At 35.6% G+C, this 27,606-nt stretch overlaps 4 protein-coding genes across 4 annotated transcripts; 2 read left to right on the plus strand and 2 right to left on the minus strand.

The window, feature by feature from the left end:
• The first annotated feature begins 1,413 nt into the window (after positions 1 to 1,413).
• LOC110740301 (DNA-directed RNA polymerases II and IV subunit 5A-like) lies at positions 1,414 to 4,368 on the plus strand. The gene is made up of 5 exons (XM_021920789.1): positions 1,414 to 1,570; positions 2,217 to 2,428; positions 2,520 to 2,699; positions 3,149 to 3,262; positions 3,930 to 4,368. The coding sequence occupies exons 2-5, from the start codon at positions 2,228 to 2,230 to the stop codon at positions 4,053 to 4,055; spliced, it is 621 nt and encodes a 206-aa protein (XP_021776481.1). The 5' UTR covers positions 1,414 to 1,570; positions 2,217 to 2,227; the 3' UTR covers positions 4,056 to 4,368.
• A 5,071-nt stretch (positions 4,369 to 9,439) lies between these two features.
• Positions 9,440 to 10,201, plus strand: LOC110740309 (putative protein TPRXL). The gene is made up of 2 exons (XM_021920800.1): positions 9,440 to 9,810; positions 9,900 to 10,201. Exons 1-2 carry the CDS (start codon positions 9,454 to 9,456, stop codon positions 10,182 to 10,184), a joined length of 642 nt encoding a protein of 213 aa, XP_021776492.1. The 5' UTR covers positions 9,440 to 9,453; the 3' UTR covers positions 10,185 to 10,201.
• A 274-nt stretch (positions 10,202 to 10,475) lies between these two features.
• Positions 10,476 to 11,419, minus strand: LOC110737869. The gene is made up of 2 exons (XM_021918221.1): positions 11,293 to 11,419; positions 10,476 to 11,029 (listed from the first exon to the last, which is right to left on the minus strand). The coding sequence occupies exon 2, from the start codon at positions 11,024 to 11,026 to the stop codon at positions 10,547 to 10,549; it is 480 nt and encodes a 159-aa protein (XP_021773913.1). The 5' UTR covers positions 11,027 to 11,029; positions 11,293 to 11,419; the 3' UTR covers positions 10,476 to 10,546.
• Positions 11,420 to 18,816: 7,397 nt separating this feature from the next.
• Positions 18,817 to 27,376, minus strand: LOC110737284. The gene is made up of 8 exons (XM_021917634.1): positions 26,053 to 27,376; positions 24,961 to 25,096; positions 23,273 to 24,880; positions 22,693 to 22,864; positions 21,981 to 22,153; positions 21,410 to 21,420; positions 21,186 to 21,314; positions 18,817 to 19,102 (listed from the first exon to the last, which is right to left on the minus strand). Exons 1-8 carry the CDS (start codon positions 26,709 to 26,711, stop codon positions 18,817 to 18,819), a joined length of 3,174 nt encoding a protein of 1,057 aa, XP_021773326.1. The 5' UTR covers positions 26,712 to 27,376.
• Positions 27,377 to 27,606: the final 230 nt, after the last annotated feature.

Genomic DNA, 27,606 nt, shown 5'->3' on the forward strand with positions numbered 1-27,606 from the left:
GGATTTATATATCTCCGTTTCTAATTAAGTACAAGTCTACAACAAACCGTATTTTGTTAGACATAAAATATTTATTGGTTGCAAATAATAAGAAACAAAAATACTAAATATATTAGCATCGTTTTTTGTTTTCAGTATTCTAATAAAAAAACTATATTTACTTTTTTGTTGTTAGATTTTAAAATTATTATATTTTTAAATATTTCACTTGTTTTTAATTCATTATACTTCGTATGATATATCCAACCCGTAGTGTCTTGATTTGATTTTTTATACAATATTTTTAATTTTTTTTTAGGAAATTAGAGACACTATTGAATCAAAAGTTATACTCCGTAGTAAGTCATTTTAACCCGGGTTCGCAGACTAGGTAATATGGAAGAGCCATATAATCTTCCAATTGGATGCTACTCCTTCCATTTGTTAACAAGTGCCCTCTTGTATACATTTGCATCATTCATGTGCACAACTTTGACCAATGTTTATGCTTTATCCATAAGATTAAATATAATCATGGGTGTAATGTTTAGATTCCTCTTAAAGTATAATACCCAAATATCAAACTTTTAGATTCCTCTTAATACACACCAAACCCTTATGGGGTCTTCCTCGCCCCATGAAGGATTTAGGGCCTGTTCTAATTGACTGAAGTGAACTGAATATTTTACAAGAGAAGGAAATTAAGAACTGAACTTATTAGAACTGAACTCAAGTGAACTGAAAATTATACTACCTCCATTTCTTTTTAGTTGACACGTATTCCTTTTTAGGAAGTTTTTTTTAGTTGACATGTTTCCTTTTGGGGTAACTTTTTTACCTTGCATTTACAAGCTACCCCACTTGTTTTTTCATTCTCTCTCACTCTCTCTCATCTCCTTAATACTACCTCCGTTACAGGTTATGTCCAACGATTTGACATAAAGTAGAGAGGGAAAATGTCTAATCGTTGCACATAACCTGTTACGGAAATAGTATACTTCCTTCGTTCTTTTTTACTTGACCCGCTTTGACTTTTATACTATTTACCACCTCTCCTTTGATCGTCTTTTGTGAATGATAGGTAAGGAAAAATATATTCATATGATATCTTTTTTAATTCGTCTCAATAAGTACTATCGTAATATACAACTTTTATAATTTTTACTTATGAAGAATTAAAGTTATTGACTGCTAAAGTTTTTTATTGGCAAGCGTGATAAAAAAAAAACAGGTCAAGTAAAAAAGAACATAGGAAGTATGTGTCTAAATCAAACGTAACAACTAAATAGAAACCGAGAAAGTATGAAGAATACAGACCCTTATAATGGGACGAGTGGACGACTCCATAAAGACCCGCCTTAATTCATTTATTGGACGGATCCGACCCATTTATAATTGGGGTGTACCAGGGTTTTTTAATTGGGCTCCAACAGTCCAACCTACGGAGTATTAAATTGCTCTAATTGTCAATAAGAAAAAAAATCCTACTTCTCATCCTGCCTTTTTCTCTGTTCTCCATTGAAGCGCACTTGACGTTCTTCATTAAGGCGCCTTCTAATTACTTGTATTCCCCATTGAAGCAGCTTCTTAGGTAAGTTTCTGTTTCTTTTTGTAATTATCATATCAATTTCACAATCTAGGGTTTATCTTTGATTTAATTTAATTTAATTGTCTGTGTAATAATGTTAGGGTTTAACGAAAATCTTAACTATTGGTTCGAATTACTAAGATTATGATTATGAAAGATCAAATTCTGAACCTAATTGATAATTGAATCAAACATCCCTAAAATTATACGGAGTATGTTTTTTCGAGCTTTATTTGATAATTGAACCAAATTTGGATTCTTAAATTTTAGGATTAACTATGAAATTAGACGGGGATAGTATTCTTTGATTTTTTTCGTGTTTTCCAATGTTCATTGAATTAAAACAATGGCTATACAATGTAGTTTCTAGGAGCTCGTGCTCTGAACTGTAAATTTATCATCTAAAATAAGAGTCATCAGTATTCTTGCCAGACTAATTAGATTACGGAGTATCATGAATTTTGAACTTTTGGGTCAATAGTTGGATTTTGTATGTAATTGAATGCTCTCCTGCAGTAGTGGTACTAAGTACTAAGAACTTTCGTTTGTCGAATTGATTGATATGAGATTTTGATAAAGTTATTTATTCCGCTTTTTTTTTTGGTTCCTTAAGTGGTTGAAAATGATATCAAGAGTTGCTTTCTTGCAGTTATCAATATAATGGCTTCCTCGGATGAAGAGATAACTAGATTATACAGAATTCAGAGAACAATAATGCAAATGCTGAATGACAGAGGTTATATTGTGGCTGATCATGAGCTCAACATGTCAAAGCAGCAGTTCATTAGTAGATATGGTGAGTTTTTGAAGAGGGATGCTCTTTCTATCCAAAAAAGCAAGCGAAATGATAGCTCTGACCAGGTATACCTCGAGTTGTCCACTGATGATTTTTACATGACAAATATGTCTTGCATATCCAGACATTTCAGTTGACGATTTTATTCTGTTGCAGATATATGTTTTCTTCCCTGAGGAGCCTAAGGTTGGTGTTAAAACAATAAAGAATTACGCCAATATTATGAAAAATGAAAATGTTCCGAGAGCAATTCTGGTGGTCCAACAGAACCTGACTCCTTTTGCCAAGACTTGCATAAGTGAAATGTCTTCAAAATTCCACCTGGAGGTTTTTCAGGTTAATATAACCGTTTTGTTGGTTTAGTTCGTACTTGAATAATCTATAAAGGAAATGCATCTTTCTACTTTTTTCAATTTTATCGAGCTCTGTTGTCTGTACTGAAGTAGTCATGTGCTCACGTGTTGCTAATTTCATAGTGGTCAAGTCAGGACTATACACCATACTACACATTGTTGCTGACTGTTGAATGATAGCATAGATCATTGTTTACAATGTCTTATTTTGTCCTATCTGTGATGCTAAAAGGCCATAACATTTTAATTTATAGCTTGTAAGGATGTATCTTTTTATCTACCCATTCTGTGATTATCTGATGATCCTTATGTTGTTAGTTGTTACACTATGGAGACTAAGTTGCTAGTGGAGTTTTCTGTTGATATCATGTTTGGACTAAATATATGAAAACGGTTTGTCTGTATTTCGTAACATGTATGTTTCTGCTTCAGGAGGCAGAGATGTTGGTTAACATCAAGGAGCATGTTCTTGTTCCTGAGCATCAATTGCTAAATGATGAAGAAAAGAAGACCCTGCTCCAAAGGTACACCGTCAAGGAAACTCAGGTCAGTACATTTCATGCCAGTATTTTTTTTTTCTATTTTTATCTCCTGGGCTGCTGCTATGTTTCAAAACTGTGAACTTAAATCATGCATGAAATGCATGTGAGTAAAGCATTCACAAATTTTAACCCTGTGTGATATATATTGCATAATTCTTTATTGTTTTAGTCCTAAAGTATATATGTTGGCGTAATTCTTGATTCTTTATATAATTACAGCATGACAATAAAAATGCGTAAATCTAGATTGATAATTGGAATTTTAGATTGAGAGTGACAATTTTGGGCTGAGGAATCGAAACTTTTTACAGGCCTTCAACTTCAAGATTTGTAAATTTAACAACCATGAAGCTCAATACATGGACTTACTTGTATCACAATTTCATATTTCGATATGAATATATATGTAAAACTGTAAAAGAGTTCATCTTGAGGACCCATGAACTGGTTGGTCTCACTTAGTAAAAGATAACTGGAATTTTATATTGCTAGTATTTATGTTTTTTACGAAGCCTGCATTTCTGAAACAATATTAGTGTTTCAATATACCTCATATTGTTTTCCTTCTCCCTATTGTTTTTATAAAGCCTTGCTTGCTTGGGCACCTTTGTTCAGTTATGAAGTAGCTTCTGATTTTATTCTTTTCCTTGTGTTTTGGCTCCTGAGTTCAGCTACCAAGAATTCAGATGAATGATCCAGTTGCTAGATACTATGGACTTAAGCGTGGACAAGTTGTGAAGATTATTCGCCCTAGTGAAACAGCCGGAAGATATGTCACATATCGATACGTTGTATGATTTATGCCGCCTCACAAACATATTCCAGAATCTACCATACCATGTTATTTTTGCTTTGCTTCCTGGAATTTCTTTTGACACTAAGATTGGTATCTGTGGTAGCAGTAGTAATTACCATTTAAGTCCATGGTATGGTTGAGTTTGTCATCCTACAATACTAGTGTCCAGAATGTTTATTTCCTTTTACAATGATCTGCCAGGTGAAAGTTATACTAGCATGGTATTAGTTAAAAAATAGTAACAACTTCTCCTAAACTTAGCTTTGTGTAATTGGAAGTTTATATATCCATCAAACTTTAGCTCTGATTGTTTACTTGCTGTTAATTCATATTGTGGCACCTGCAATATATATATAAACGTTCAACACTTTTTATTCACAAATCACAATGGTTTACCCTACCTTTTGACGAACAAAAGCCGAGAGATGGTCTCACTCTGATGAATAAAACAGGCTCAACTTTTTAAGACTGCCTTATTTAACCTCTCCACCAGCAAATTATGCGGCACATTTGATGGTAACTTATGTTCAAATAGTGTTCTAATGTGTTTTTGTTCAAATAGTGTTCTAATGTGTTTTTGGTTATAGTGAAATGAATTCTAAATTCTTCATGTTCATCTTTCTAATCTTGAAAGCCTCGTCATTTTGTCAGAAGAATAAATACATGTATTTCTCATTATACCTAATAAGCACTCCTAATTTCGTTGTCTTATAAAATATTCATCTCAGTTTAGCTCAGTTCAGTTCAGCTGAGTTCAGTCAATGAGAATAGTTCCTATATCTCTATAAGCAGTCAAACACACAAGATTTCATAAAGCCAAATTAAATTCTGAAAATATTCAAAACAAAGTATTTCAACAAGCTCAGCTCAAAATCAGAAACCCAGAAATTAAATCTTTTTATGAATGATAAAAGAGTAGCAAGACAGTAATTAAACATAAATTAAAGGAATTGCAAAGTAGAATGATTAGGATGGGCGGATAGTAGGAAGAGGCGTAGGCCAGTTTTGGAGCTTAACTTGTAAGTGGTTGGAAGACGACTGTAAATGCTTGAGTTCCTCATATACTGTAAATTTGGAAGACTGTGAATGATCCTGATCCGGGAGCTGTTCAATTCGACCCAAAATCTTCAAGGCAGATGACCTTGTATCACACAAAAGCAGTTCATATGCAGTAGTTAAGATATAAAGCAAACGCTTGTTAGTCGGGTGTACATTGATCATACGAATTCCAGATAATACTGAACATGATCTTCCAGTATTGTCGATGCATATATAGACCCTACACCCCATCCAACCAACCTTAAAATTATTAGTGTCAACAACCTGATTGAGATCGAGCTCTTGGTAACATATTCTTACACTAACGCCCGCACTATAATCCACTAGTAAATTACCCTCTTTGTCCTCATGGTAAGTAGGACTCAAAGCACTGGGATGGACTGCAATCAATCTGCCTCCGCATTTTAATATACGTTGAATGGATTGAACATCCCGAAGTATTTATTATAGCAAAGGCATACCATACCGTTACAAACCACACCCTTTAAGGATCATACAGGGTCAGAATTATTCGGAAAGAGTGGAAACCTAACATCAATATCTATCCATTGAGAATTTTCAGAGCAAAAAACAATGGTTACAGGATTACATATGTAGTAATGCTTGCGACTAATATCATCAATGTATAAGATTAAGTCTTTGAATGAGGCAACAATCTTAAACGATGACCCCCTTGGAAGAAAATTCATAGGAGAGCTCTAAAATCCCTTATTGTGGATGTCAATATTAAATGATCGATTCCGACCCGTCTTGTCGTCATCGTCATCATCATCAAGATAATTGATTAATTTCAACCCGCCAACGATAAAAAGGTCCATGAAAGGATTCTCTGCTCCTTTTTTCCTCTTGTGGTCAACGAATTCGATCACGAACTTAGGGTTCAGCAGAAGAGATAACCAACGTTTTAATACAAATTTGCGTATGATGACAGTTTTATAACACACAAGTCGGACAAGGTTCATTGTTAATATCATGTACATCTGCAATTGGTGATTCATTGTTAGCCTTTTTCTTCGGGTTAAGGTTTTCCATGGGAAACTTGATCGCTCCTAAATAACAACGTACTTACGGCTTTGTTTTTGGAGGATGTATAAACAAAACCTGCTATATTTGGCTCTTATTTATAGAATTATAGATCACAGACTTTCCATAACTTCTTAGGGTTATGTTAGGGTCAATGGCTCTGTCAAAAAAAAAAAAAAAAAAAAAAGTTAAGGGCCAATGCCGCTTTTTTTTTTTTTAAAAACCCTTAATTCAAGGGGCCCAAATTAAAAACATTTCCTAAGAACAAATGGGTTGGAAAGCAATTATGAGTTTTGATCATGGAATTTTTCTTGCCCATTTCTGTATACAACTATAGGAGTTAATCCTAAACCTATAGTGAAAATTTTAAGCTACAGGTAGTGGTATCATGCTTGGTACATACAACAAACGCGGAAAGAACATGTAGCTAATTTGAAAAGAACGTGCATCTATGTCGTAAAGAACATATATTTCTTTGGAAAAAAACAACTAGGCCCTGTTCTTTTGAGCTTCTGGGCAGAGCAGAGCAGATTTCAGCAGAGCAAAGCAAAGCAGAGCAGATTTCAGCCGAGCCGAGCCGAGCAGAGCAGAGCAAATTTTATTATTATTATTATTATTATTATTATTATTATTATTATTATTATTATTATTATTATTATTATTATTATTATTATTATTATTATTATTATTATTATTATTATTATCACTACTAAAAATTGGCCAAATTGCGACCGGCGCAAACGGTCGCAAAAAATAGTAAAAACGGTCGCAAAACATAATTGCGACTGTCAACGGTCGCAACATGGCGGTCGTTATTATGTTGGTCGCAAAAAAAAAATATCACGACTGTTTGACGGTCGCAGTTTTTTTACGGCCGTTTTCCCTATTTTCAACGACCGTTTCAAAAACGGTCGCAAATATTAGAAATTGCGACCGCCTTATGAAACGATCGCAAATATTGAATTTAGCGACCGTCATAAGCCGTCGCTAAAAGTTTTTAAAAAAACAAAAAAAAAAAAAAGAAAAAAACCCACCCACCCACACCCTTAACGGCTTAACCCAGATGCCACCCTTAACCCAGATCCCACCCAAACCACCACCACTGCCCACCCTAAACAACCAGTAGCCGCCTTTGCCGCCCTCTACCCACCATTATCTTCGCCCACCTTCAACCACCAATACCCACCACCACTCACCCTTAACATAGAAAAACAGTAAAAACAAAAAAAAAAATAAAAAAAATCACCTACAATAATCAAACAATTTCGAAAAAAAATCCAAATTTATCAAAACAATTAACCCACAAATAAAATGCTCAGAAATTAAACCAAAAAACGAACAAAAATTAAATTAAAAAAATCGGCCAAAAATTCAACCCAAAAAATAAACACAGAACAATTAAACCACAGAATCGAACAAAAAATTCGACAAAAAATCAAACAAAAAACGAAATAAAACGCTCATAAATCGAACCAAAATTCAACAATTAAACCCACCAATTCGAACCTTAATTCGACAAGTTCGAGCTCAAAATCAAACCAAAAATCTATGAAATTCGAACAAATAAAGAACAAATTCGAACATAATTAACAAAAACTCAAAATAAAACCAAAATCAAAGGAATTGGAACAGAAACGCAAACAAAAATCAATAACAAAATTAAACATGGGCACGGGTCGTGCCGGGGTGGGGGCTGTGCCGTGTCGGCTCCACGGCGGGCCGTGCCGTGCCTGAATTTGGCACACCCCAGCCCACGGCACGACATGGCCCACGTGCCTTGAGGGCCGTGTCATGCCGGGCCGCGGGCCAAACCGTGCCAACTTATTTTATTTAGGATATTTTGGATTTTAACACCTTACAAAAGGCTGAAAATGTTTTTTAACACCCCCCAAAAAAAACTTTTATTTTAACACCTCCCAAAAATATAAAAGTTGGAAGTTAACACCAGTTAACGATTTCCGTCACGGAAATTTAACGTGGGTCCCACAAATTGGCTTGAACTTCAATTTTCACCCAGCAAAACACGAAACTTCTTTCTTCATTGAATTCGCACCAACCGTCTGCATTGAATTCTTTCTGAACCTTCATTGATTTCGCTTTTGAACCAAAGGAGATCTTGGCTGAGAAGTGGAGTGTAGGGTGGTGTCAACGTTGGAGAAGATAAGCTCAGGAGGGTTTCTTCATCATCTTCTTCAACTACAAAAGTGCGAAAGCCGCTTGAAATTCACAGAAAATAAGGTAAAATTGCTCTCCTTTGATAGCAATTTCGTCAATTACTGGTGCTTCATTGCTGTAAACCTTGCAATAATTGGGTAATTAGGGTAAATTTTGGGACCACAGTAGGAAAGCCTTGATAAATCAATTTCTGTAACTGACTATGCGACTTAGGTTAATTGGATTTCGTAATTGAAAGTAGAGATTAATTAAGGTGGTTTATTGTTAATTAAACTAGCAAGTGTGGTTTGTTGATTAATTTATGTTACTGAGCACCTACATTGGCTTGTATATGTTTATTTTCAATTTTTTTATGTGTTTGTTTGTGTGGCTGTGATGGATTTGTTTATTCGTATTGTGCATGTATAGTTACATGGCTTTTAATATGTTTTATATGTTTTTCACTGGTGGGTAGATAATGGGTGACAAGGATAGTTTGGTTGACATCTGCCTTAGAGTGGGAGGTGCTTTTGTCCCTAAAAGAGTAACCAAAAACAGGCAGCTGCTGTGTTGGTGTGGTGGTTGGTGTTACTGGAAGAGGAAGGTTCAAGTATCTAAGTTGGATGTGCATTTGATTAGAACAGCTGCAATTCATGGTTTTGTTAATGGTGATATGGATGTGCCTATGCATTACAGCTGTTGGTATAGGCAGAAGGGGAAAACCTTTAACACTGGGAAAAGGGAACTAGTTAACAGTGAAGAGGTTAAGGGCCTTTTGGAGACAGTAAATGAAGAGGGGTATGTTGAGGTTTTTGTAACAACAGAAGCTCCTAGTCAGCCCATACAAGAGGCCCAACCCAATCCTGCAAAGACAAAAAAAAAGGATAAGAAGGTAGAAAGTTCAAATACATCGACTATTAGTGCCATATGTGAGGCATGTTCTGGGGAGGATAGACTTTGTGGCTAGGTCTTGTGTGGTGCAGCCATCCAGAGGGAATACATTTGAGGTGCAGCTGAAGGATGACCAGGTGTTGGTTGATTTGGACAAGGAGACCTGCACATGTTACCATTGGGAACTCACTGGCATTCCATGTGTTCATGCTTATGCCTGCATATTGGATATGAGGGGTGACATAGAGGTTGTTGTTGACCCATACTATACCATGGACACATACAGGTCTGCTTATGAACCAGCTGTCCAACCAATGCCTGGCCCAAAGCACTGGGAGAGAGTCAGAATGAGGGAACCACTACCCCCTTCTGTTAAGGTGCAACCTGGGAGACCAAAGAGCAAAAAAAGGAAGCTTGAGCCAGGAGAATGTTCTTCTTCAGGTGGTCAGGCAAGTACCAAGAGGAAGAAGCAATGCAGCAACTGTGGGGGATTTAGGCATTATGCCAAGACTTGCAAAGTACCTGCTGCACCAGCTACAGAGCTGATAAAGTCAGCAGGCAGACCCCCACTGAACACTCCTTGGATGGTGGAGGAGAGGAAGAAGAAAGAGATTAGGGCTGCTAAAAAGGTAACACAAGCATTACACCAACTCCCCCTTTGTTTTATATATGTATGTGTCTTTTCCATTGACTTTTTATTTTTATATGCATGTCATAGAGTGCAATTGGGGCTGGACCAAACAGCATAGGAAACAAAAAGTTTCCTCAAGAGCAAGAAGGTTGTCTGCCATTCAGCAAGCGCCCACAGCCACAGTCTTCCTCAGCTCAGCATTCCTCAGCTCAGCCATCCTCTAGTCAGCCATCCTCAGCTCAGCCTTCCTCAAGTCAGCCTGCCTCAAGCCAACCAAAAAGAAAGACAAGGTCTTCCTCAAGTCAGCCTACAACAGCCACAGGTGTTGTAACAAGGGCCAGGCTGCAATCCCTCAACAACCTTACTCAGTGATGTACTCATGCTGGATATCAAACTTTTATTATGTACTCATGACTGGTTATGTAACTTGCTAGTTTTTTAGTGGCTTCCCTTAACAAATTTGAACAATTAGATATTAAATTGTAATGGTTGCATGGCTTTGATTGCCATTGAAACATGTTGAAGTAAGGTTCTTTTGTCAACCTGTACTTGAACTATCTTAGTGTTTCACATATTTCCCATGTTTTAATGTTTCACATGTTTAAATCCTTTTCCAATGTTTAAACATTCTCAATTTAACAACTTAGACAAGGCATAAATAGGTTGATTAAAAGACATATTTATAACACTTCAAGTCATTACAAGAAATTATAACTACTTAATACAGCTTACTATTACACACCCCTAGCCATTAGGAAAATTACACCCATTGACAAACCTATACAAATGGCCATGCCCACCCAACCAAAACAGCTGATTGAAGACACCTTCCCTTCATTGCACTCCCTGTTCATTCTCTTCCTGTCAGCGTTCAAGGCCTTGCATCTCATCTTCAAATTATCAACTTCATTAAGTAGGCACCTCCTTTGGCCACTGATTTCATCAACTTCCCTTTTCAATTCATTAACTTCACCCTTTAGCAGCTTCTTATCCAACAACAGGTTGTTGATAACCCCTGTTTGCCAATCTGTTCCATCAGGTTGATCAACCCATTCGAAAGCTTTGCAACCCCTTGTTTCTGTTATTGGGTCATAAAACTTACATGATATGAACTTCCTGCCTGGATTCTCCCTTGTCCAGCTAGTGAGCTTGGCCATTGGCACACCACACTTACATTTTCTGGCCTCAGGAGGGGAAGAGCTAACAAACGACATAATCTGCATCAATTTTAGATCGACAGTCACATTTACAGATTTGTACACTGACGAATTAACATTGACAGCAACAAAATTCATTTTTAATTTCATAATACGAAAAGCCCCAAATTCAATTTCTGACGAACCCTAATTTCGCAATTGGGCATTTAGATGCGTACATAACATAATCCAACCATTAATCTGAGTACGAAACAATTGCAAATAATAATTGAAGAGAATTTAAACCATAATTACCAAACAACCGAACAATTGACCGCACTCACCTGTTTCAGCAGCTTCAATCTGTTCCTCTTCTCAAAAATCGTGGAAGAATCGTGCAAGAATTGTTTCAAGTATCGTGCAACAATGCAATGCGCTGCTGCTATTCAATAAGAACAACGATTTCGTTCATTGGGGAGAATCGTGCAAGAATGGTTCTTATATATCGTGCAAGAATCGTGGAAGAATGGTTCTTATATACAGATCTTTTAAAAATATATCCGTTGGGGTGGGCCCCACTAACAGTTCTGTTAACGGAAGATGGATTTTGGTGTTAACTTCCAACTTTTATATTTTTGGGAGGTGTTAAAATAAAAGTTTTTTTTTGGGGGGTGTTAAAAAACATTTTCAGCCTTTTGTAAGGTGTTAAAATCCAAAATATCCTTTTATTTATTTTTTTTTTTTAATAAATGAAAAAAAAAACGAATTAAACGATATATATATTTTTTAGTACAACTTAATATATGTGATTAATTTATGTTTATGTTTATGTTAAATGTTAATGTTAATATATTTTGTTTTCATTTTTTGAACAACTTTATTTTAATTTAGGTTATATAAATTATTTATCTAATTAATAATTATGTTTAAGTTTATTTAAAAAAATAAAAACGATTTTATTAATTTAGCAAAAAACAACAATGCATATAATAAAAAAAAATACGAGTGCGATAATCCGAAAACACAAAAAATTGAAGAATAAATTATTTTATTATATGACGGTAGCCGGTACGAATGTACGATAATTAAATAATACAAAATAAGTAATGATAATTAAAAATCGTACAATAGTGTATGAATATTGAATAACTTCATTTATTATACGGAATACGAAGTTCGATAATACAAAAAGAATACAATAGTGTATAATGTAAATATGTAATCATGTAATTATTATTGGTCGTCTTCGTCTTCGCCTTCGCCTTCGTCTTCATCTTCGTCTTCGTCTTCTTCTTCTAGAGGTTCAAGTTCATCCGCCAATTGAGTTGATTGAGAAGTATGAGAACTAAAAGAAGTCGACGTTCCTTCATCGTCGTCGTTTTGTGCATAAGTACGATCTTGAGAACGAGTTTCGGCATCCAACCAATCCTTGAAGCAAACACACATTTCAAGTGTTTCGGGTTTTAGTCTTGTTCTTCTATCGTCTAAAACTCGTCCCGACGCACTAAAAGCTCTTTCGGAGGCAACGGAGGAGACTTGGATTGCAAAAATATCACGAGCCATTGCCGACAAAATTGGATGTTTCACGGTTTGTGATTTCCACCAATCGAGGATGTTGAGGCCAAACTTCTCTTCATCGTCCATGCCTTTCATGAAGTCGTAACTTAAGTACATTTGCAACTCCGAAACATCGCTTTGTGTTCTCTTACTTGATGATGATTCCGTACCTGAAAACTTGGACATCATGTTAGCAGCTTGTGCAAATAAACCTTTGGCCCGTTTACTTACATTTTTGGATGTTTGAGAAGGGGCAAATCGAGACACGGTTCCATATTTACTTTCATAGGTGGAGTATAAGGAAAAAAAATCATTTGTCACCTTAGTTTTAAAAGCTTCAACATCATCTTCAAAATTCATGTTACTATAATAAATATCAATTAATAAAAAGGTGCCATCATATTTTTGCCTATGATCTAAAATAGAAGCAAAAATATAAATCATAGGAATATCGGTGTAATATTTACGCCATTTTTCCTCCATGGATGGAAGATATCCACGATAAACATGTTGAGATCGGTGTTCCGCAAAAAGTTGTGCAAGTAAACATGCATTACTAAGAAAAGAATGAGAGCAAAGATTATATACAGAAGAAAAACAATGTGTCATACCATATAGTAATTGGCAAAACTGCATATATTTTTCACAATTAACCCAATCATCTTCTAGTAAAGCATTTTGTGGAAATTTCATATTATAAAAAAGTGTTAAATGAACCTTGTACTCGATTGCCCGACTCAACATTTCATAGGTGGAGTTCCACCTAGTTGGACAATCCGGTGCTATTTTTATGGTTTTTATCCGTTGTTGCCTGCAAAAACCTTTCCATTCTTGATATCTCATGTTAGAGCTATTAATAGACATAATAGCATTCCTTATTTTGTGATAAAATGGACCAATTGCTTGTGGTCCATCCTTCACACACAAGTTAAGAACATGACAAATGCATCTAACATGAAGTGCATCTCCATCTAATATAACATCGGTCAATTGGTTTTTGACCAAATTCGCACTGTATGTCATAGAAGTTGCATTATCGAAAGTCATTGACATGATTTTATCCCTAAGACTATATGCATCAATGGCTTCCATTAAATGATGTGAAATGTTAAGACCGGTATGAGGGTATTCAAGCATTTGAAATGAATGATGCGTTTTTGTAACATCCACTCATTATCTAACCAATGACAAGTAACACATAAATAGTGGAGTCCGTAACCACCATCCCATGCATCGGCGGTTAAAGAAACTCTACTAGGTAGATTAGCTAATTCATTTACTAATTTCAGTTTGTACTCTAGATAACTCTTCATGGCAGCAGATCGAACGGTTTTTCGGGAGATTTTTTTGTGTTTTGGTTGTAGTGCTCGGTTAACATAGTTGTTGAAGGCATCATTTTTTGACGAAAAGAAAAGGTTGTTCCGCATGTACAATCATTCTCCCAAGTTCATCCCTATCTCTCTCGTAATTGTAAATGAAGCCTTGTGGATGGAATTGAGAAATTTTGGGTTGGGTTGGATCACTAGATGGTCCACCACATTTTTTTGTATGTCTATTAAGGTGTCCCGTCCCTCCCTTGGTATCGGCCGAGAAAATTTTACCACAAGTCCGACACTTGGCCTTTTGTCCATTTTTACTTAATTGATAATGTGACCAAACTTCACTCTTTCTTTTAGTTTGAGCAAAATCCTCTTCGGTACACCACTCTAATATGTTAGGATTTTGGGTGTTGGGCATTTGGGTGGATGGTTCACTCGACCCGCAGGCTTGTGTTTGGCTACCTTGGGAAGGAAGAGGAAAAGGAAATTCATGTTGTTGAAATTGACTTTGTTGAAATTGGGTCCAAGGAGCCATATCATCCATTTGTTCTTGCCCTCCCGTGTTTTGGGGATGAAAGAAAGGGGTGGAAGTGTTTGGAAAGGGCATGTTAGGGGAGGGAAAGGGCATGTTAGGGGGGCATAGGCATTGAAGTGTTTGGATTTGGTGATTCCCTACGTTTTGACTTGGCTTTTCTAGAGGAGGAGGAAGCGCTCGGGTTTGATGCCATGATTAATTAATAATAATAACAATAAAAGTAACAATAACAATAATAATAATAATAATACAAATAACAATAACAATAATAATAACAATAAAAGTAACAATAACAATAATAATAATAATACAAATAACAATAACAATAATAATAACAATAAAAGTAACAATAACAATAATAATAATAATAATACAAATAACAATAACAAAGTAACAATAACAATAATAATAACAATTCACAACAATAATAATAACAATTCACAACAATAATAATAACAATAACAATAAGAATTAGTAAGTAGTTTTTATATAAATTAAATTTTTAAAAATAATTATAATAATAGTAGATTACTTGGATCAATGAGATCCCAGGTAGGAGAGGTTAGGAGCGACGTTGTCCAGAGCCCAAGTCTCGCCTTAGACAGATTTCAACAATCCAAATAACCCACAATTAAAATAGAAAGTAGTTTTTAACTTTTTATATAATTAAGTAGTTCCAACTTCCAAGAATACAATAATAATAATAATAATAATAATAATAATAATAATAATAATAATAATAATAATAATAATAACAATAACAATAATAATAATAATAACAACAATAATAATAATAATAATAATAATAATAATAATAATAATAACAATAACAATAATAATAATAATAATAATAATAATAACAACAACAAGATTAACAACTAACAATAACAAATTAAAATAAAGTTGAGTTAGATCTTACAATGACGCTTCAATGCTTTCCCAAATTTATAATTTTCCGAACTTATAATTTCCCGAATGTAAATATAACAATTTTTTTTTTGGTAGTAGACTAATAAAGGTAATAATAGTAAAAATGTAAAATTTATAAGAGAGTAGGAATTTTTTTTTTTTCACAAAAGAGAGCAAGATTGTAGGATTTGTAGGAATTTGAGAATTGAGAATTTGGGAGTAAGAAAATTAGAGAATAAGAGAGAAAAGATGAGTTGATGAATTGTGAAAATTTTGGAGGAAAATATGAGGTATTTATAGGGAATTTGGGTGGGAAAAGGGGTGGAAAACTAGCTGTTTATAGCTGTTGGAAAACGGCCATAAACGGCTAGTTTTCCAACAGTATGGCACGGGCCGTGCCGGGCCGTGCCTTGCGGGCTCGTGCCGTGCCGTGCCGTGCCCGGCCGTGCCACGTGTCGTGCCGCCGGGTCGTGCCAGCGTGTCGGCTCACGTGCCGGCCACCGTGCCGCCCGGCGTGCCACGTGTCGTTCCCGTGCCAAATCCCACAATTTTGTTCACGGCACGGCACGCCGGCCCACCTGTGGGCCGCCGTGCCGTGCTGGGCCGTGCCGGAGTCGTGCCGGGTCCGTGCCGCCCGCGTGCCGGCACGGCCCGTGCCCATGTTTAAATAAAATCAAACAAACATGGAAATTCGAACGGAAAACGAAATTCAACCACAAAATTTGAAAATAAACAAAATTTTCGAAAAATAAACATACCTTTCATAATCTATCTTCCTCTTTAGGTTAATATGGTCAAATTCGACCAAGAAAACTCCAGATCTGGAATTTTTAAGGTCGAATTTGACCATAAACACCAAACTATCATGTTGCTTTTCACGGTTGGCTTTGCTTGTACTGTGACGGTGGCTGCTCTATTTCATTCGGGTTGGTGAAGAGAAGAGATGCGAGAGAAGGAGAAAAAGATGAGGAGAAGAGGATTCAAGAGATGAGGGTCGTTCACAAGGAGGTGGAAAGAGGAAAGAGAAGAGAGCGAAAGAAGAAGGGTGTGAGAAAAAGAGAGAGGAGAAGAGGATGCGTGAGGAGAGAGAGAGGATAGAGGATGCATGTGACGACTGTAGTTCTAATACTAGGGTTTGGGTGATCTCCTTAAATACCCTTTTTTAAAAAAAATTAATAAAACACTTTTGCGACCAGTATGGCGGTCGTAATTTTGCGACCGTTTATCAAACGGTCGTAATTTACGCATTTTGCGACCGGTATGCCGGTCGTAATTTTGCGACCGTTTCTCAAACGGTCGTAATTCACACATATTGCGACCGCTACTAACGGTCGTAACAGAATTAATTTAATTTTGAATAAATTTTCACATGAATTTTATTTTACATATATATTTAATTACCTTTACGACCGTTTTATAGCCCATAAACGGTCGTAATTTTGCGACCGCTTAAAAAACGGTCGCAAATATCAATTTGTGCAACCGTTTTCATGACGGTCGTAGAAAAACGGTCGCAATTCGACCGAATTTTAGTAGTGTATTATTATTATTATTATTATTATTATTATTATTATCATCATCACCACCACCACCACCACCACCACCACCACCACCACCACCACCACCACCACCACCACCACCACCACCACCACCACCACCACCACCACCACCACCACCACCACTGCTACTATTATTACTACTACTACTACTAGTCTACTACTACTACTACTATTATTATTACTACTACTACTAGTCTACTACTATTATTATTATTATTAAATATTTATTATTATTATTATTATTATTATTATTATTATTATTATTATTACTACTACTACTAATATTATCGCATTATTATTATAATCATTAAATTTTTAAAGTTAAATATTAATTATTATTATATTAATTATAATTATTATTAAATATTATTTAATTATTATTATTAAAAATTAATAATTAGTATTATCTTTAAATATTAGTCATTATCGTAATATTAATTGTTATTATAAAAATCAATTATTGTTATTATAATTAATATTATTAGTTACAAATATTATTATTACTGTTAGTATAATTACTATTATTATTACTATCTATACTATATACTAAAGTAATCACCAGAGTTATCCCTTAAGTACACATGTCACATTCACAACAAAAATTTTCCCGCCCAAATATTTTTTAGCTTTTTTTTTTAAATTTCTTTTTTTCCCTTAAAAAATAACATGATAAAAAAAATTTAATGAAAAAAAACTTACAATAATTTATAAAATATTTTAAATAATGTATCTAACATGAGAATTTTAAGGATAGATATGATATGAATTCAAATTCAAAAATAAAAAATGTTGCATATAAGCCATTTCATTTAAACTAACTCCATTTTAATTGAATTTTATTAATTTTTTTTTTTTTTAATTTTCAAGTCTTATTATTATAAATCCGTGCATTTGCACGGGGATAAAACTAGTTATTATTATTATTATTAAATATTAATTATTATTGTTATTATTATTATTTTTTTTTATTAATAATTTATTATTATTATTAAATATTAATAATTATTTTTTATTTTTTTATTTTTTTTATTAAATATCAATAATTAATTATTTTTATTATTATTATTATTATTATTATTATTATTATTATTAAGTATTAATTATTATTATAATTAAATATTAATTATTTATTATTATTAAATATTAATTATTATTATAATAATTTAATATTAAGTATTAATTTTAAGTAGAGTAGAGCAGAGCAGGGCAGGGCAGAGCAGAGCAGATTGAAGCAGAGCAGAGCAGAGCAGATTGAAACAGAGCAGAGCAGAGCAGAGCGGATAAGTATTAATTTTAAGTAGAGTAGAGCAGAGCAGGGCAGGGCAGAGCAGAGCAGATTGAAGCAGAGCAGATCAGATTGAAACAGAGCAGAGCAGAGCAGAGCGGATTTCAGCAAAGCAGAGCAGAGCAAAGCAGCTCTAAAGAACGGGGCCTAAATGCTATTACTTTTTATTTATCTTAAGAACATATGTAATATTAACAAATAACATCTTGTAAAAAAATATTGATAAATAATATATACCCACCATAATTTACAACAAAATTTAAAGAACATTTCGCAATAAGCAACGAACTTTTTTTTTTCAAATAAAAATGTATTACACTGACAATAAAAGAACATGTAAATATGTTCTTTTCACTCTTTTTTGGTAAAAATATGTTCCTTTTACTTTAAGTATGTGTTCATTACAATTTACTTGTAATAATATGTTCTTTTACTATAGATGTATGTTCTTTACATTTGTATAATATGTTCTTTTCGCGAAAAATGTATGTACAATGCATAGTGCAGACGCCTCTAGGAACCACGCACTAAACATATACACGTATATGCTTGGTACTCTGTCACATTATTTACTTGTATGTATATCTACGTTTTTTTTAAGGGAAACTTGTACGTATATCTACTTATACGTAATTGTATATCGTAATACTTAAACCTTGAGTTGTTATCAATCAGTCTTGTCACTCCAAATTAACACTCATCACCTACGTAGCTTCATCGGTTATCAACAAAATCCTTGACATAAATGTCATGAATTCTTTGAAGTTCCTAGTGACGGTCAAATATCTTCTCATACTGAACCAAAAGTCCAACACATCATTTTGATTATAGCCCAACTCATCAATGACGAGGTTAACATGTAATGGAGTGAACTCATCAAGATTTTCATACATCTCAAGATCCCCTCTATGAAGGTATGCCACAATATCTAGTACGGTTTCATCCTCACTATCTCCACGAAAAACAGGAATAAAATCTCCTATCTCATAGCTAGCATCAAGAATATGACCGGAAATAGGACCTCGAAAAGGACCATGGGCTTTTGGCCGTTCGGATGAATAATGTAAAAGTCAAAGCGGGTCAAGTAAAAAAGAACGGAGGAAGTATGTCAATATACATATACTTGTATGCTATTTTAAATTCTGCATATGAGTCGTAGATTTCTAGCTGAAACTTATATCAATATTTGGCTATATGCCTATATGCATATGCTAGTTTGCAACTCGTGTATTAATGGTGAATTACGAATTATAGCTAATAGAGAATATCCACTCCTCCTAGGTTTAAGATATATATGTATAAGATTATCTTTATGATATCTTTACCTATGTTATAGTTACTTAATATGATTAGGTTTCTCATTATAACCCTATAAATATTGATCAATAGGAATCACTCCAATGAGGAGTTTCACATTATCTAACATGGTATCACAGCCTTAGATTACGAACTAGCTTCCGCAAACAAATTATTTTTTTCTTCTTTGCTCACCTTTAATATTCCACGGCAACAATTGCTTTAATGCACCTGTCAATTTGTTTTCTAACATGAGCTTAGGTGAAATCTTGGGATCATCATATACAAAAATTCTCACCCTGCCGGTGGGTTAGAAAATTAAACCCACCGTACCGGCGGGATATACACAATTTTTTTATGCTTCCGCAAACACATACATATAGATTTTTTTTTTTCTTTTCTTAAAGTTTATTTTAGAATCTTTGTAACCCTGCGCCTCCCACCAACAGTAGCAACCGCAAAAGCCGCCTCCATCATTGGTGGCATTCGCATACACTACCGCCTCCCACTACTGGCAGTAACCACATCTGCCAATCTACTCCATGTGCCGCACTCTATTTCCACCTCCCCATGACCAACAATGATTCTTACATTGCCCCATTGGTTTTTCTACACATAATCACATAGATTTTGTTTTGGTGGTGGTATATTAGAATAAGGTCAACTTTTGCACGTCTTTTTTGCTATCAAGTTGGCTCCTCTTATTGTTGTAGCACTTGGAATCTTTGTGGAGTATTAATTCTTGCTACCTGGTTTCTCTTTTGAGAATTGACTAATTTCAAACGGTGGAATGTAATCTTTTCTTGCGCAATTTTATTTGTTTTTCTTCAACTGTGATTTCACGTAGTAGTGTAGTGTCTTCTTCCCAATGATAGTTTGATCCCTTAGCTTATTCTTCTCTGGATCTGCAACTTGGTCCAAGTATAAGCGTGACTCTTCTCCTTCTCCTCCGGCCTAAAAGCGCATATATCTACTATACGTAGGTTGTGGTTGTTGCTTCTCATCGTCATCACCAGCACATGTCTACTACTTCTCTTTTGATCACGAGTTATTATATTATCCTTACCGTTTGATACATAATTCAGATCCATTCTGAGCATCCGATTTTCTCCCCCTCCGACTGCAAGGGTGTGATAGAGAATATTCATATAATATTCTCCTCCTAGGTTTATGATATATTTGTATAAGATAATCTTTACGATATCTTTACCTATCTTATAATTACTTAATATGATTAGGTTTCTCATTGTAACCCTATAAATATTGATCAATAGGAATCACTCCAATGAGGAGATTTCCCGAAATCTAACAATAGCAACAAGCTACACAGTTTCTCGTATTCTTTGAGAATAGTGAAAAAAACTTCATTAGTATTTATGTGAATGTGGAAAACATTATTGCAACTGAGTAAAGGATACCATTTACACAAGGCAATCATAATATATGGAGTAGCTTGAGGCCACAGCAGTTCCAGGTGCAGCTTAGGTCCATTAAGAAGTTGGAAATTTTAACACTGGAAGAGAGAAAGATTAGCTTTAATTTCTTTGAAGTTCTATATTAACTTGTTTAAAGTACATACTTGTCTTCTAAATTCCTAAGCAGCAACTACAGTACACCAAGCAATAAACTCAAAGTTCCCACAGATAAGAAAATGATAGATCGTGACAAAGTTAAGACATAGGTTTTCCAAGAGCAACACTAAATTCAGAGACATATTTATTGACTCTAAGTCATGCAATGGTAGCCATCAGATCAATAAGATCACTGTTAAGCACACTGGACCCTATGGCCACCGGTAGGTTTGTCATCTTCATCGTATGCCTCCTGCTGTGCCTGTGTCTGCTTAAGAGAAAGGATCGCTTCCAATGCTGTAACTTGATCAGGGTTCAAAGATTCGCTTCCAATCCTGTAACTTGATCAGGGTTCAAAGAATCGTGAAATGGATGTACAACTTGCCCTGAATGGCCTCCAGTAAATTGGCATGCCCTCATCATTAATTGCCTTGCATTGATCTGCTCACAGATACCAACAATTAAAGATGACAGTAGTGATTTGGGATGATCAGAATTTGAGACTAATTGTAATTATACTATAATTCATTTTTCAATATCTTCCTTGATAAAAGGTCTAATTAACTTACATGTCCAAAATGGTACTAACCAGGCTTGATAACTTCTCCTGGGTTTGATTTGATAAAAAGTTGCCTTCCAATTACAAAGCACTTGCTAACACAATTACAAAACACTTGCTAACTAATTTGCTAAACAGCAATCAGAGTTTCTTGCCTTAACAGAAATTATCTGTACAACAATGTTAACCAAAGAAAAAAAGGGGGTCTAACTTAAAGGATGAACAGTTAAAACAGCTAAGGACTCAAGGAGAAGTTATTTTCCAATTCATTGAATTCCTTCGAGATCTTAGCCCTGCAAGATGGACACATGAAACCAACTGAGGGCCTGTTCTAATAGACTGAAGTGAACTGAGCTGAACCGAAATGAAATGAATATTTTATAAGAGAAGGAAATTAGGAGCGGAGCTGAACTGAACGAACTGAGCTGAACTGAAAATAAACGTATGAGAACAGGTCCTGAGTCTGGTTGTGGACTTGTGGTTCAATGTCAGCGATCTCATGAGAGAACTCTACCCCGCACCAGACACAAACAGTTGTAGTCAGACAACTGCGAGCCAATTCTTGAGGAAATTCTGATTGAGATTTTAGAGGGTCATCAAGTCCTAGTCCTAAACCTATATTATTTCCCAGATCCATGGATACATCATAGCAAGTAAAATTGCATTTGCAGCTTGATTCAAGATGGACCAAATAGCAGGGCATGAACTAGAACATCAACTTATACTCTTATAAAGGAGTCATGAGGTGATTGTTTCCAATAGGTCAACCTCCGAAACAATTCCTAACACAATTACAAAGCACTTGCTAATTTATTTGCTAAACAGCAATCAAGAGTTTCTTGCCTATAACAGAAACTAGCTGTACAACAATTTTTACCAAAGAAAAAAAAAAGGGGTCTAGACTAAGGGACGATCAGTCAGCTGAGGGCTCAAAGAGAAGTTATTTTCCAAATCATTGAATTGCTTCGAGATCTTAGCCCTGCAAGATGGACACATGAAACCAACCGAGTCCGGCTGTGGCTCAATGTCAGTGACCTCATGAGAGAACTCTACCCCGCACCAGACACAAACAGTTGTAGTCAGACAACTGCGAGCCAATTCTTGAGGAAATTCTGATTGAGATTTTAGAGGGTCATCAAGTCCTAGTCCTAAACCTATACCTATATTATTTCCCAGATCCATAGATACATCATAGAAGGAAATGGAATCTTCTCGGCTCATATCATTGTACTTGTACATCTGAGGTTCTATGACATCCAACTTCAAGTACTCAAGCCCATGCACACTTTCAAGATTCTGATCAAGACTGCATATATCTTGTCCAGCCTGCAGGTAAGATCAGAAACCCACAATTAGTCTCTTTTACTAAACAAAAAGCAATGCAAGCATTTATCACGACGACATATCCACAGGAAGAGAAGAGCTCATCACAGCAAGTAAAATTGCATAACGGAAAAAGTAATGCATGTCAAAGACCAAAATAATTACATTTAGACCTTAAATAACCCAGACTCCAGAGTCTCAGACCAATGACTGGTTGAAACCCATTTCATGATTGATCCAAAATCCATCAAACGCAAATACGAAGCAGCTGGACATTAGGTATGCCACACAAAAAGGAAGTCTAGATAGACAATACACCCAGCAATGCAAGTCTAACATTTTCCAAGGCTAGGAAGATTGAGAGATCAGAATTAGCTGGAGATCACAGACATCAATAATCAGAATTATTACCTTTTCAAATATCTCGTCAAATGTTGATGAAGAATTCGCTGGTACTTGAGGCACTGTACAGTTCGACTCATGATTTTTACCAGAAATAGTAACAAGATCACTGTCATAATTTTGTGCATGTTTGGGCTCGGTCATATGTACACCCAGCTGAGTCTTTTTGCCAGAAGAATCATAATCAGAAGATTTCTCATTGCACCATAAAGGATGGATATTAAGCAAATCCTCATCGTCAGCAGCGGTATTATTGCATCTACCATTGCAACTGACTTTTTCAGCAATGCCACTTTCAGCAGCAGGTGTCATTGTTGTTTCAAAGCAAGAATTCTTCTCAGAAGATACTATATTGCGGATAAAAGGCTGCCGCTTTATCTCTCCGTCGACAATGGATATCTTGTTCATTTTAGCAAGTGGATTTATCTTCATAGACAAAGTTTCATCTTTTTTTACAGCCTTTTCTATTTCACGTTCATCAGGACAAGTTGCTGGAACGTTGATATCTACGTCAGCCCTAGGTATTTCTCCCGTCTTACCCTGTGGATTTTCTAAGGACAAAATTTTGTCTTCACCAATGTCCTCCCCTTCATGATCACCTATCGAAGAATCTAAGTGATTGGCATTTGCATCAGTCACTGACATCTCACGAACTCTATTGCATGATGGATGCAATTCTTTGGATGACAGTTTACCTTCCTCAGAACCATTTCCCCTTAGGGTATCATTAGGACAAGCACTTGACTTACCACTCACCATCTTACAGCGGCGATACAACTCTCCAGTAAAAGATTTTCCTTTACTGCAGTGTTTTCCCATAGTTACTTCATCTTGGCAAGAGTTGCTTTTAGACATTTGATCAGTTTGTTGCATATTGTAAGCCACAATAAACTGATCAACATTATTTACACCGGAATGCTCTTTCACAAACACCGGACTATTGTTGGGCTGATTTGAACTTTGAGTAATTTCAACCAAAGCATCCACTCCTGGGTTGCTGATGCCGGAGGGCAAACTCTCCATGCAAGGAGCCCTTGCATGGCCATTCAAATGAATAAGTAAATCCTTGGGTGTTTCGATAGAGCCCTTAACATGATTTCCTACATGGCCTAGATAGCGGCGCCTTTCTTCAAATACTTTAGTACAAAATTGGCACCCATATTTTCCATCTTTCATTATTACTCCATCTGACACGGATAATCCAAGTTTACGTCTCCTCTTCTTCTTGCAGTCACTTTTTGCATCTTTTACAATAACTTTATCATCCACATGCTGGCAGTTGGTTTTTCCATCTTTAACAATTACTTTATTGTCCAGATGCTGGCATTCAGTTTTTCCATCTTTTACTACTTTATCTTCCAGATGTATATCGACACTGTATCTCTTTGTTGTCTTTCGGTGAAGCGTGAACATGTGCTGCTTATATTTATCCCTTTCATCAAAACTTACATTACATGAGCGACATTCATATAAGTCACATATCCGAACATCTGGTAGATTCTCGATGCCCAAAAGTAAAGCATCCGTCTCATGTTCAGTAGGTAAACATACACTATGTAGAGGTGAATTTGAAAGGTCCATCATGGAGTTGCCATCCTCAGAGATCATGCACATATGCTGTTGGATAGAAGCATCCTCAATTAATTCTGATAAGCAACATATATATAACATCAAACTTGCAGAAGATTAGAACTTACATTGACTGAATCTACTATTTGAAGTTGCTGAGATTCACCCCTAATGTCCCTCACAAGTTTAGCATCATTTATCCCAAAATAAGATTGTAGATACGATGATACCTCCTTGCAAGATGAAAGTTGTTCTCCTGTTGGACTGCAGTAAGATAATAGTGAAAAATAAAAAACGACAATCTTCTTCTAAATTGGATGAATATCTAACTAATCCAAACTATGTGATGGACAAGATCATTCTATCAATTAAACTTGCTTGAAATGACCATATAAAGCATGCCTGTAGACTTCATGACATTGATGAGAATCAGACAGGGATTCAAGCCGCATTATCAATAACCAGTCCCTTTAAACTCTTATATACACTTTACTCATGATCAAATGAGCACTAATCATTATAATGAGCACAAAATACCCTTGGTTCACCTAGAAACTGAGTGTAAATAACACCACCACCCCCCACCCCCCCCCCCCACCCAACACACACACACACAACCCCAACTTAAAGCTCGTTATGCCACTTTTTACAATTCTTTGATAAATAAAAGTAAACTTTAGAAAACAATGAAAGAGAGTTCACACCAATGCAAAATTTCTAATGCAATCTTCACCTCACCTTGTATTCCAATTAATATATCAACATTAAAAACCAAGAAATTATATAGATTGATAAATGAATTACTCTATATAACAACACTCACTAGCAAAAATGAAGGGATAACTTCTCCCTTCACTCTTAAGGCAACTACCCAAAAAATGTACGGAGTAACATTTTTTTTTAACATAATTCAGCGAATCATAAGCCAATTAATCAAAATTTCATCAAATTTATTTAATTTGCCACAATAGAGCAACAATGATACAGACAAAATTCGACCCCGTAATTGGTACCACCGTACCACCCTTACAAGTACACACACAAATCAGATAATAATTGCATTAAAAAAAAAAAATAGCAGATTAATGTACAATTCATGCATGTCAATTTTCCGCAAAAATTCACTTAAAATCACATAAATTTCTAAACAATTTTACAACCGAATATTCAGGAAATTGGAAATGATAAAAATAAAATAAAATAAAGAGAGAGAACATTACCTGAGGTAACGACGACAATAAGGGAAAAATTGACCACCCTTGCGACGCAAAGCGACGATAATTTTCCAACCAACAGGCAAAGCGTCGCCTAACAAAGAAGCGTCAACCACCCTTCTTTTCTTCCTTCTACTACACCAATCACCTTCAATGGCACCCAAAACCTCCAACAATTCCTCCTGTTTTACTCTTCCTTCCGCCATCTTCCTCAACTCCTCCGCAAATGGACCGCCGTCATTTTCTCTCTCCTCAAGCGCCGCCAAGTCGACGACCACCCCATTTCTATTAACAATCTCAACCGTCGCATTCTCATTCTCCTTCCTCCTCTTGTGGGGCCCACCATCAGGGGCAGAATCGTCAAATTGGAGGCGTTTCTTAAGGCAGGAAACGATCATGTTTGATTCGAAACGTTCCTTGTTGAGGAGAGAGAAACGGTGGCGGCGAGGGTGAGGAGAGAGAGAGTAGGTTTGTTGGTGGGTGCTTTGAGATGGGTTGATGTAGAATTTAGCGGCGGAATTGGAAACGGTGTCGTTTGATGGGGTAGAAGAGGAGAGGAGAGAGAGAGAGTGGAGTTCTGAGTGAGTTAGGGATGACATGTCAATGGGAATAATTGGTGGGATGATGAAATGGTGGTTGCCACCTTTTTCGGTGGTTAACTCCATTGCCGGAGAGAGGAGAGAGAAAGTGTGTATGTTGCGCAGTGTGCAGTCCAGGTGGGAGACGACAGTGGACACCTGGATGTTGATGCTTGAGAAAGGAGCTTTTTATAGTGAGAGAGAAAGATGTGTTGAGTTTAGTGTTGAAAATTGTCAGTTCATTTTCAGCGATATTTCTATGTGTCTGAAATCTGAATTGTAACACCCTCGGTCTCCTCTCTCCCGCACCTCTATCCCGAATTTCCGACTCACTCTGTTATTCTTTTTCTTTAACTTCCGTAATTCCGTATTCCGTTTTACGATAGATTATACTTTCGGGTGTATCTAGATCGTCGGTAGTAAATTTTTTTTTATAGGAAAGATCGCCGGAAATAAACTAATTCACTTTGTTTTTTTTAAATAATTTGTGTTGGGTAAATAAGACATCTGGATGTGTAAGCTGAATCGTCGGTGAAACCAACTCTCTTCTGTTCTTAAGTGTGGATTATATACTTGGGTGTATCTGAATTGCTGTCGGTAATAACTGACTCACGTGTTTTTCTCGAATCTGACATATATTCTGGTGTATCTAAATCACTGGTAATAACTGACTCACTTTGTGTTCTTCTGAACCTGTTACGTAGATATACATTCGGGCGTATCTGAATCACCGGTAATAACCGATTCACTTTGCTTCCCTTATATCCGACATGTGAATTATACAGACATGTGTATCTAAATTGTTAGTATTAGCCAAATGAGTATACCATGATATTTCCAACTTATGACATCCACCCTATACTATTATTACATGTTTTCGACTCTATTCGTTGTAATTGTGCTTAGAGTTTCTTTAGATAACATTTCGATCTTAACCCATTATATTTTATTCATTTTTTTCGATGTTAATTGTATAACGTAA

The sequence above is a fragment of the Chenopodium quinoa genome, unplaced genomic scaffold (assembly GCF_001683475.1).
Source record: "Chenopodium quinoa cultivar QQ74 unplaced genomic scaffold, ASM168347v1, whole genome shotgun sequence".
Taxonomy (NCBI): domain Eukaryota; kingdom Viridiplantae; phylum Streptophyta; class Magnoliopsida; order Caryophyllales; family Amaranthaceae; genus Chenopodium; species Chenopodium quinoa.